The sequence below is a fragment of the Tursiops truncatus genome, chromosome 9 (genome assembly GCF_011762595.2).
Source record: "Tursiops truncatus isolate mTurTru1 chromosome 9, mTurTru1.mat.Y, whole genome shotgun sequence".
Lineage (NCBI taxonomy): Eukaryota > Metazoa > Chordata > Mammalia > Artiodactyla > Delphinidae > Tursiops > Tursiops truncatus.
The window spans coordinates 56,262,733-56,274,260 of NC_047042.1; the positions used below are offsets into that span (position 1 = coordinate 56,262,733).

Sequence of the window (11,528 nt, forward strand, 5' to 3'; positions counted from 1 at the left end):
AAGAGAAAACCAGTTTTTATTTAAATATAAGGGTATTCTTTGACATGCATTTCAGAAAAAGACACATTCACTGCTAATATGAATTTGAGCACGTGCAGATTCTGCTACAGGGCAGTTTTTCATTCTCCATGCAGTTCTGATGCACCTGCTGAAATTTGTATTCTCTTTGTAAACTTTGATCTTGCGTGTGGGAAGGCTAGTATGTACTTATTACAAAATTATCATACTTTAATTACATATATGGTAAAATTGGCTGGGAGCAATTTTATTTAGGGACTCATTTTAAAATAGATACGTAGTGCTGCTGAAGATTTTGTAGAAATTTCTAGTCAATCTTAAGTATTCAAAAAAGCCACCTCTCAACTGAGCCCTTGTGAACGTGTATATAAGCATCCTTGTAAAGTCTGAAAATGTAAGACATGCTGAGAAATCTATTGACTTTTCAATATAGTTTTTAATAGTTGTTGAAAGTTTTGATGTTTTATGACAGCCTAGCCAATAAAGATCACAGAATTGACATGCTGGTTGGCAGTAAATTTTTTAAAAGCAGAATAAATTTCTGTGACTATCTAAGCAAAATATTTCCATAATTAATCCACATGGTCATAACAGATGGTTAAATTGAAGAAATGTCCTTGAAGTTATTCTTTTAACAGATGTTCTTAACTATTAGCTTCATGTTTTTACTCACCTAAATTTCCAAATCATCGAATAAAAGTTAACATATGCTTTCATCCCTTTAACAGGCAGAGTCGTAATTGATGCCAAGTTTGCCATAGTAGAGAAATTACTTCAGTGGCATATTTCTAATGTTTTTCTCTTTCCCACCCTATAATTGTCCATCCCCGTCCACTGGTCATGTCTCCTTTTTTCTTTTACATAGGGTCCTACAGAATGCACTTCTGCTTTCAGATAGCAGCCTTCACCTCTTCCTGCAAAGCCATCTGAATTCAGAAGACATCGAGGCATGTGTTTCCGGGCAGACTAAGTACTCCGTAGAAGAAGCAATTCACAAGTTTGCCTTGATGAACAGACGTTTCCCTGAAGAAGAAGAAGAAGGAAAAAAAGAAAATGATATAGATTATGATTCAGAAAGGTATTTCCTTGCATTTTGATTTAATGTATACGTATTTATATAACACCTTGTGCACATGTGCGTGTGTATAGATATATACACACACTCCACTTTTTTGTTGATGTAATACTAAGATAATGAAAAAATTAATTGACTGAGATTTTATTGAGCTGTGACAGCTCATCATAGTAGTCTTCACACACACCTCCACACTGAATTAATGAATGCAGTAGAAATTCAATTATCTGCATTCTGATTATGTGACTTTCATTTAGTCAGACTTGAATTATTCGCGTTTAAATTATCTAGCTAAAAAAATATCCAACTGCACTCCAAATGGCTAATTAAAAGTCCAAATTTCCTGTCTCTCTCTGTGACTGGAGATAATTAAAGTTCTCCTCTGTTACTCAGGCTTTGAGTGTGTTGTGAAAACCAATTTCCTCTTTTTATTATTTTCCCCCTCTCTTCTTTTCCAGTTCATCCTCCGGGGTTGGACATAGTAGTGATGACAGCAGTTCACACGGATGTAAAATGAGCACAGCTCTGCAGGAATCCTGAAAAATAATTCTAATGTTACCATTTTAGGAATAGCAAACTGTGTCCAGTCGTAGAGCAGAAAGCTTGCTAATAATATATTCTTAACTAAAGCTCACTGTCATATTAAGTATTTGAATTCGTAAAGATGTTGTGTTGTTTATTAGTGGTATTTTTATGTTGTCCTATTTTGGCTAAGCTTCTGTAAAAAGCTAAAAGCCAGTGAATGCAGTATTCTCCTTGATAGGCGCACGCTATTGGTAAAACAAGATCCTGCCCTCAAATGAAATGATTTATATGTTAAAAAAAACCTAGTTGGCTTTATTGTATTTTAAAAGATAGGTAAATAGGTAGCATTTGAAATCCAGATAGAGCATTCCTTCTTGTATCACTGGGGCAGTGTTAGCATAAACACAGCAGGTATGGTCTTAGCCGCTAGGAAGACTTTCAGCACAGACCAGAATGCCTCTGTCAGACAGGCGGCTGGAATTCTGTGGGTACCTCCCCTGCACTGGGAAAACACTTACTTTTGGGGTGGTTGATTGAAATGTTTTAAGAGTGTTTAACCTTTCCAGTATTCTATTTCAGACGTAAATGGAAAATGTATCTTATGAATAGAGAGACGTTAAAATTATGTTTACATCTTAGAGAAAAAGCCCAGAAATAGCACTAGTCATTTTGCTTATATTTGCAATATATAGATTCAGAAATACATTTTCATTGTCCAAAATCAGCTTTAACACATGGTTTCTGGAAACAAACCATTTGTTTTCATTATCTGTGTGTAGTTAGAATTATAGGTTCATGATTTATTTTCTCACTTAATGTGCAATTTCTTATCACTAGATACCTTTCAGTGTCAGTGACAGTTGCTTGTTACTTTTTTAAGTTAAAAGTAGGATCTTATAAAAATTAATAAATTTTGCCAACAAATATTCCCATAATTTAGAAAAGGATATGAACTTGCTAATTTCAGAATTAATTATTCATTTTTAAAAAGTCCTTTCTTTTAAGGCATTTGCCTGAGCATCTATAAATGCTTATTTTATGAAGCAGTAATTAAATGTCTTTTTTTTCTTTTTTTAGTGGCCCAAAGATTAAATGTCTTAGATAAAGTACATTGAACTTCAAATTTCAGATAAAGCAGCATTTTCTTGAGATAATTGTTCAAGTTTCTTCCTAGTTGAATGGTACAAAATATCTCTGAAATTAACAGGAAGATATTTTTACATAACTGGTATAACTTGTTGCTTTAATTAAATATTACCTCACCTCATTTTATTTTAACTAGGAGTTTAAAAGTATTATTTAAAGAGTCTTTGAAATGCTTGTAACTAAGAACCAACAGAAAAAATTAAATTTAGAATACGAATGATCTCCTTAATTTCGCCTTTTTGTTTTTTGTTTGCTCTAAAACATTATTAAACTTTTCGTAAATATTTTGATTTAAGGTATCTTGGATCTTGTTACTTTGTCATCTAAGACTCATTATTTTAATACGGGGGAAAAAAAGATTTAGCAGTTTCTTTTTATCTTGCTAACATGTAAAGTTTGCCATCCAGTCATTTGAGTGTGATCCCTAGGTCCTTGGCAATACGTATTTGCATTCACGTTATTTCTGTTTTACTGCAGTTTTGAAAAGCATATAACGTGCCACCAATCGTCATGTGATTTTCAGATGATGTAACTATAGCTATCAAAATTGATATTAAGTAATGCCTAATACTGTGATATGTAAACTTCATGAGATCTTCATTTTCACATTAAACATGAAAAAATCAACTTCAGTTTGTTGGATCGCTTATTTTATACAAGAGAATATATTTCTTCTGTCTTAGATCTAAATTCAGTGTGTTTTGAATGATTAGTAATTTTTAATGAATAATTTTGGTAAAATTTGGTTTCATATTCACTGTAGCTGTGTACATTTAAGGTTTAGCCTTGGTTTGGTTGTTTTGATATCTAAGCACTGGCTTCTTTAAACTGATTTCCTGCAGCTGAAATATTTAAATGAACTTCAGCCCCCAATGGCTTTCTTGTTTTGTTCAAGTCCCTTATTTTTCTCCGCCATATTTTTATAAAGCTTTCTTTAGAAAAAGAAAACAATTACTTAAATAACTAAATAGCATAGATGTTTATGTAAAACTATTTTAAATGTAACAAATTTAAAGAATTCTAATCCTGTTTGCTTTATGATTTACATACAAAAAACTGTATTTCCTTGGCTAATTCTTAAAGGGCACACTTATTCACCTATAAAGATAGTTTATGTGTTCTGTTTGAGAACTGGTTTTATATATAACCCAAAGGTGTCAACAATGAAAGTCAATACCTGTTACTTAGGGCTTCTTTTAAAGTCTCACTTGGAAGAAAGTGATTTAAATTCTAGTTAAAATTTCAAGTTTTAAAAATTACTAAGGAAAAACAGAAATGTTAATCTTTAGTTATGTCCCTTAAGATATTAAATATCTTGCAGGAGCTTTTTAAGCCTAGTTCACATTTTACTAAGTAATTAAATACAAACAAGTGATACGCAATAACCTTACTATATAGTCTGGTAAAAAAAATAAAATTTCTTTCATGGCTATTAAGAATTTAAACAAATTCATTTATCCTAGCCACAATTACCATTATATCCCAACAGTAAACTGAATGTTGTTTTGAACTCAGTTTATGTTTTTTGGTGCCTTAAGGAGTCATCATTATTGAGCTACTGTGGTACAAATAAGGTTTTCAGTATTTCAGCTATAAATGAAGACCCTTTTCCATGAAAGGCCTCTAAAATTTTAAGATAAAAATAACAAAAATTTATTCTATTTCTAAATAGTTTTCCTCTTAATATTTAAATCACTTAGTTGGTATCCTATGAATACAATGCAGCATCTTTTCAATGTAGGAACAATTTATTTCAATACAATTTTCTGCTTTTGTTTGGAATATAGACCTTTATTGTATATATAATATATACACATATTTTCGAATACACAAAACTGTCTGAAATTAGTTATTGCAGGTTGACAGTCAAAGCATAGATACAATTTCCTTTGCACATAAAGGTCATAAGAAATTAATACATTTTAGTAGAATGGAGTTCAAAAAGTTTAGGACGTAAATAAGCAACAATTTCTTTAAGTTTGAAGTATTTACAAAGGATTTTGGCTCTATTCTTTGCCATATGCAGCTCACAAACGAGTCACCATTGTTCCTTTAAGTCAGGCACAATTGCTCTTCACTCTTGCTGGAAACTTTTCTAGATCATTGTTATGAACAGTGCATTGGACACTATTTTAGCTGCGCAAACTCTGGTAGTGACCCTTTTCTCTTTCTCCAAAATTCCAAAGACTGGTTTTCAAAAGATAGGAAACGAGAAAAAAAATTAAGCTACAGTTTTCTAAGGAATTTAAACTCTGGTCTAAAGAGACTATGCAAATGGTTTATGCCAAAGAGGAAAATACCCTTTCTCCCCCGACGAGAAGTGTAGACGCATCCAAAGCCCCACACCGCTTGTCTTTGCCGCTAGAGGCACAGCACGGGCATAACTTGCGGTTGTTTTTGCTTGTTTCTTACCTCTGGGCCTTCTTTATAGCTCTGCCCCCCACCCCACCGGCGGCGGCGCTCCCGCGGCTGCACCCGGGCCGCCTGTTGGCTGCAGCGCCCGGCCGGCTCGCGCACACTCCCCGCGATGCGGCCCGCACACGCGCGCTCCCGCTGCCTCCCGCCCTGGCCGCTCAGCCTCCGGCGGCGGCGGCGACTGCGTGGCAGGTAGCGAGCCAGTCGGCCTCGGTCCGGTAACCCATGGCAACCGCCCTGGTAACCCATAGCAACTGCGCGGCGGAAAGAAAGGGGGGAACCCGGGTGGAGGGGGGCAGCGGGTGGTGAGTGGGAACAACAACCGCAAAGAGACAGGATTTACAGCACCGACCTGCAGCGCTCCCTCCCCTGCCCACCTGCCTCGAACGTGGGCATCGCGAGGCCCCCTTCCCAGGGTTAGAGTGACAGCTTGGCGGCTTGAAAAAAATAAATAAAATAATGCAGAGGGGCCTGGGGTGGTGGGTTTGGTGCAGGAGGGAGCTTTGAATACCGATGACCCCCTGGGGCCTCCGGGTTCAGTCGTCTCCGGGTCCCCGCTGGTTTGGCAGCGCGCGTGGAGCCGGCCCCCGCCGCTCGGGTGGGTTTCGGGCTTGGCTGGGTCAGGGCGGCCGGGCCGGGGAGACGGCGGCGGCCGTTCTCAGTCTAGGGCTGGACCCAAGTCTTTGTTCTGCAGATGCTCGCGCGGCACTGCGGCCTCCGCCCCGCCGCCCGGCCCGAGAAGGGGCGACGACGCGCCGCCGGCGCGGGTGTGGTTCAGGCCTAGAGCGGCCCCGGAGCGTCCCGGGGTCGCGGCGGGGCTGGGGCCAAGCCCACGCGTTGCGAAAGTTTTATCTGCGCACGCACCGCACACATTAGTCGACCCCTTTCTTCTCTAGTCTCCCCAGAACCCTAAATAAAACCTGCGGGTGGGCGCGCCGTCGCGTTAACCCGTTAATCTGTCTGGGAAGGGAGGGGACCGGCGACGCTTGGTGTCGGGACTTGCTCGCCGGAGAAGAAGCGCGTGCCTCTGGGTCCAGAAACGGCCCTGGGTCAGGGTTTAATGTGTGTATGTGGGAGGGTGGGGGACGTATAGGGAGGGACAAGTCCCTCACCCCATCAGGCCTGGAGCCCAGAGGCCGAGCTTCCTTTACCCTGGAAAAAAGCGCGCGGCCAGTGGCGACCCGATGCAAGGCTGCGGGAGGACAGAGGGGGGCGCTGCTGGGCAGCGCGGTGGCCCGGCGGTCCGCGGCAGAACGCGCCGCCTGGGGTCTGGCTAGCTGTCTGTGTGGTGGCGTGGTGTTAGGGCTCCCAAGTGGAAAGAACCCACGCTTCACACAGCTTTCCGTCGGTGCTTGGGAGCATCATCTGCTCGCTTGTGTATTCGCCGAACACCCAGCCTTCAAAAGGATGATGCAGGAAACACAACCGGAACAGGTTCCATTGGATACAGAGTACCTAGGTACTTAAAAAGTCCATTCCATCAGGAAATGTAGTGTGGTGAAGAGAGATGGCACTGGACGCCTATAGTTCTAGGTCTAAATCTAACTAGTTGTGATTCCAGGTGCATTTTGATGTTTTAAGAAGGATAAGGCCCGGATAATTTTTGAAGTCCTTTGAGATCTTAATCCTCAATTATTCTCCCTCTGTAGGTGTGTGCCAGTTACAAATACAAATAGCAAAGCCTACACAAAGACCTGCACAAGTATATATTTGTACAATATATGGTCCTGAAAAGGTGAGTAGATCAACAGTGTTCTATATATCTAATACTTTTACTGGTAAACAAAAGGGAAACTGGCTAAAGAATCCTATTGTAATCCTTTCATAAGGAAAAGAATCTTCTGAATATATGCTTTTGTTGCCGCAGATCTTAGGGAAGCTTTGGTTTATTTGCACAAACGTGCACGTTCTGGGCTCCGCTGCCTACTGGGCACCAGGTACAAAGGAGACTGTAAACTCTCAGACCTGTGTAAACTGTAAAAGATAGCTTGCCTGCCCTGGGATCCATTCAGTACAATCCCAGCCCTCTGCATAGTGGTGTACTGGGAGCCCTGTGCTGTAGTTTAATTTTTTTTTTTTTTTTTAACAAAAGCAATTACAGAAAAGTGCAAATTTAACGTGTGACATTTAACATTTTGCTGTGGCAGGCAGCCTCCACTTAAATGGGGCCTTTCTGCAGAACAACAGGAGCCAAAAGGCCTTGTGTCATGGAGTAATGTAAGACACAATCTGGGCTGCAAATGCACAATGAATCGGGAAGGATTTATGTAATTAATTGACCAGTCTTAACCTGTTATCGTGATGTAAGGAATTTGGAACTCATTAATTTGGGTTCTGACAGATTTCATATTAGAGCTGGCAAATATGGATTGAGCCTCTTATTCTTGTAGCAGCTGGAATTTCCATGACAGTGAGGATTAGTGAAGAAGACCTATTGCTGGAGTCAAACTGCCTCTTTGTAATCAGTAGCCCTGCTCTGTATTAAAAGGATAATGGGAAAAAAAAAAAAGTAAGAAAAAAAAAAGGTAAAAGCATATTACCTGGCTGAAGGAGCGGAAGGGGCTGCTGCTCACACTGCTGGCATGTGTACTGAGCACAAGCATCTGCAGCTGAATGAAAACATTAATTTCAATCATAAAGTTAGCTGGTTTCTCAAGCACCTTGAGAGCAGGTGAAGGTAGAAGGGTCTCAGGGTCAGGTTTAGTATAGTTGTCAAAGTTAGAAGGGATTAAAAGATGGAGCCTTTGAATTTCCTCTGTGTGCACACAGAAATGGATGCAGAAGGACATAGAAGTCTTATGAGGGGCAAATGGCATTTTCTGAATATCATATCCACAAATGAGCGATTCAGAGCCCTGAAGGAGAAACTGGCTTTCTCAGGAGCCACTGACTGTCTCCTAGTCAGAGCCCCTTCGTGGACCTCATGAAACCCAGAATTCACATAATGAGCAGTTCGTCGATAATCTAATTTGTGTCCTTTTCACAGAATACGATGTTTAATGAATCACCCATTTGGAACTCTCTAGTTTCTTCTTTGAGATTTTAAGAAAATCCATTAAAAATCTAACTTTCATTTTCACCCTCTTTGATAATCAGAAAAATGCTAGGTTGGAAAAAAGTTCGAAGATTAAACTAAATGCTTTTTCTTTTCCTTTCTTTCACAATAGGTTTCCCCAATTACTGTGCAACGTGATAAGGTTAATATAACAACTGCCATAAGGATCATTAATACAGGAAGATAAGCAAAGTTGCACATTTAAAACATTTTCAGGGTATCATTTGCCTCCTTCTGCTAATGCAGAATACAAGCACTGCATATTTAACTTTTTAGACATAAAGCCCAGTTGACCTTTTCTAGTATGTTATTCATACTAGAATATTCATAAATACTATTCAAAGTTGGATACTGACTGCTCTTGAAATGTGTTTTTAAATTTGTATATTACTTTAAAAATTTTCCAAACAACTTTAATTTTAATATAAGAAATATTGTTACAATGTGAATCTTTGCAAAAACGAAAGGATTTCCAATCTCCTCTCCCACTTTTTTTGCTGTCTTGATTCCAACCAAATTCCAAAGTAAAGAATTTTTTTTTAGTGATAATGGAATATGATCTAGCAATGAAGTGCTTGGTACAAAGGTTTGTTTTGTGATTATCTTGTTAAGGTGTGATTTCTTCAGCTTTGGTTCCATTTAAGCGCATGCATAAACACTGGAAATTTGCATCAGTATATTAATGTTTTCCTTCACGTTGAGAGCAAAAAAAGAGCTAGTAGTTGTTATTGGTATTATTATTTCAGTGGGAAATCTGTGAAGATAAACAATTGATATCAGCAAGACTTGGATAACTAGTATAAACCTTGACAAGGGCGATTAATAGTGTATATAAACACACTTCAAATTTGTATACACTATCTCAGCTCTCACCTAGGGATTTCTTTGTATTTTTTTAAAAGGGTAATTTGTAAGTTGACAATTACAAGGTTATCAGCTTATGTGCTGTATGTACTGTTTATATATTGGAGGTATGGAATGGACACTTTGAAGTGTGATTTAGCCTAGAGGGTGTTGACAGGAAGGAAGTCTAGTGAACAGAGTTCTGGCTCTGCCACTAACATATACCCAAAGGCAGCTCCCACCCTCTGTAGACTGCAGTTTCCTCATCACTACAATAAGAAGACAATACAGAATGTCTTTAAAGGTATTAATAAGGGTTATAGAAAGAAAGAAAGAAAGGAAAGAAAGAAAGGAAAGAAAGAAAGAAAAAGAAAGAAAGAAAGAAAGGAAGAAAGGAAAAAAGGAAGAAGGAAGGAAGGAAGAAAGAGAGGGCGGAGGTTTTCATGGTCTCTTACATTATTTCTGCAGGACTTCTCAGTGCCTTTCATATGTTGATATACAGTGAGTGAGAGAGAGAGAGAGAGAGAGAGAGAGAGAGAGAGAGTGTGTGTGTGTGTGTGTGTGTGTGTGTGTGTGTGTGTGAGATACTGTTTTTTAAAACCGTATCCAAGAAGACAATACAAATTTTATGATCTTTTGAATCTATAATACTTTGGATTCCTTCCCAGAATGGTTAAGGGACACTTGTGTTCATCCTAAGTGTTCCTGAGGCCAAGGTGTGAGGGATGTGTGGACATCACCAAATGAGAAGGAATCCCCTTCTTAGACTAGGTTCTGTAAAGAGTCAGGGAGTATGGTGCTAAGTTTAAATCTTAGGCTCACTGCCTAAAGATGAGTGACTTGGGGCAGGTCCCTTAACTTTTGGAGTTTGTTTCTTCATTTACCACATGAAGATAATAATACAACCTGAGGGCAGGTGTGAGGTGCTGATGAAATCACTGCATGTTCCCGGTACTTGGAAGGGTCTTTTCATTTCCCCTCCTATGCCTTCTTGCTTGGCTAATTTCTCCTTTTCAGGACTCTGATGAAATGCCTCCCGGTGCAGATGTCCACTCTGACAACACCCTCTACAGGGCAGGGACACTTGCAGTGTTTTCTGGGCAGGACCTGCCTCATATTCACACATGCCTTTCTGGAAGCACCCATCCCCCTGTGCTGCATCGTTGTCCACCCATCTTCTCTTCAGGCAGTAGTCCCCGGAGGGCGAAGACTGCATTTTATCTCTGACCCGCCCCGCCCTCCCAGCACCAGCCACAGTTTAATAAGGAGCACGTTCCAGAGTCAGGGATGAATTACTGTCCTACGTAGGCCCCTTCTTTTTTAATTAATTTTATTTATTTATTTGTTTGTTACACCTTTATTGGAGTATAATGCCTTTACAATGGTGTGTTAGTTTCTGCTTTATAACAAAGTGAATCAGCTATACATATACATATATCCCCATATCTCCTCCCTCTTGTGTCTCCCTCCCATCCTCCCTGTCCCACCCCTCTAGGTGGTTACAAAGGACGGAGCTGATCTCCCTGTGCCATGCAGCTGCTTCCCACTAGCTGTCTATTTTACATTAGGTAGTGTATATATGTCCATGCCACTCTCTTACTTAATCCCAGCTTACCCTTTCCCCTCCCCATGTCCTCAAGTCCATTCTCTGCTTCTGCGTCTTTATACCTGTCCTGTCCCTAGATTCTTCAGAATCTTTTTTTTTGCATACAGTATTTGTTTTTCTCTTTATGACTTACTTCACTCTGTATGACAGTTTCTAGGTCCACCATCCACCTCACTACAGTAACTCAATTCTGTTTCTTTTTCTGGCTGAGCAATATTCCATTGTATATATGTGCCACATCTTCTTTATCCATTCATCTGTTGATGGACACTTAGGTTGCTTCCATGTCCTGGCTATTGTAAATAGAGTTGTAATGAACATTGTGGTACATGACTCTTTTTGAATTATGGTTTTCTCAGGGTATATGCCCAGTAGTGGGATTGCTGGGTTGTATGGTAGTTCTGTTTTTAGTTTTTTAAGGAACCTCCATACTGTTCTCCATAGAGGCTGTATCGATTTACATTCCCACCAACAGTGCAAGAGGGTTCCCTTTTCTCCACACCCTCTCCAGCATTTATTGTTTCTAGATTTTTTGATGATGGCCATTCTGACTGGTGTGAGGTGATACCTCATTGTAGTTTTGATTTGCATTTCTCTAATGATTAGTGATGTTGAGCATCCTTTCATGTGTTTGTTGGCCATCTGTATATCTTCATTGGAGAAATGTGTATTTAGGTCTTCTGCCCATTTTTGGATTGGGTTGTTTGGTTTTTTTTTGATATTGAGCTTCATGAGCTGCTTGTAAATTTTAGAGATTAATCCTTTGTCAGTTGCTTCATTTGCAAATATTTTCTCCCATTCTGAGGGTTGTCTTTTCGTCTTGTTTATGTTTTCCTTTGCTGTGC

At 39.5% G+C, this 11,528-nt stretch overlaps 1 protein-coding gene and 1 long non-coding RNA gene across 7 annotated transcripts in view; one reads left to right on the forward strand and one right to left on the reverse strand.

The window, feature by feature from the left end:
• SNX10 (sorting nexin 10) overlaps positions 1-3,391 on the forward strand; it is a 71,530-nt gene extending 68,139 nt beyond the window's left edge. For all 5 annotated transcript variants that reach the window (XM_019926498.3, XM_073809760.1, XM_019926506.3 and 2 more), the window contains 2 exons: positions 884-1,096; positions 1,552-3,391. In XM_019926498.3, coding sequence (XP_019782057.1) covers positions 884-1,096; positions 1,552-1,633 — 295 coding nt within the window. In that variant the 3' untranslated portion in view covers positions 1,634-3,391. The remainder of the gene's footprint in view (positions 1-883; positions 1,097-1,551) is intronic.
• Positions 435-6,199, reverse strand: LOC109548558 (uncharacterized). Of its 2 annotated transcripts, none has more exons than XR_002174658.3 (2): positions 5,691-6,199; positions 435-1,041 (listed from the first exon to the last, which is right to left on the reverse strand). It is a non-coding gene; the product is annotated as an uncharacterized lncRNA (long non-coding RNA). The 2 variants fall into 2 exon arrangements; XR_012333997.1 differs by lacking the exon at positions 5,691-6,199 and adding an exon at positions 5,065-5,541.
• Between the last annotated feature and the right edge of the window lie 5,329 nt (positions 6,200-11,528).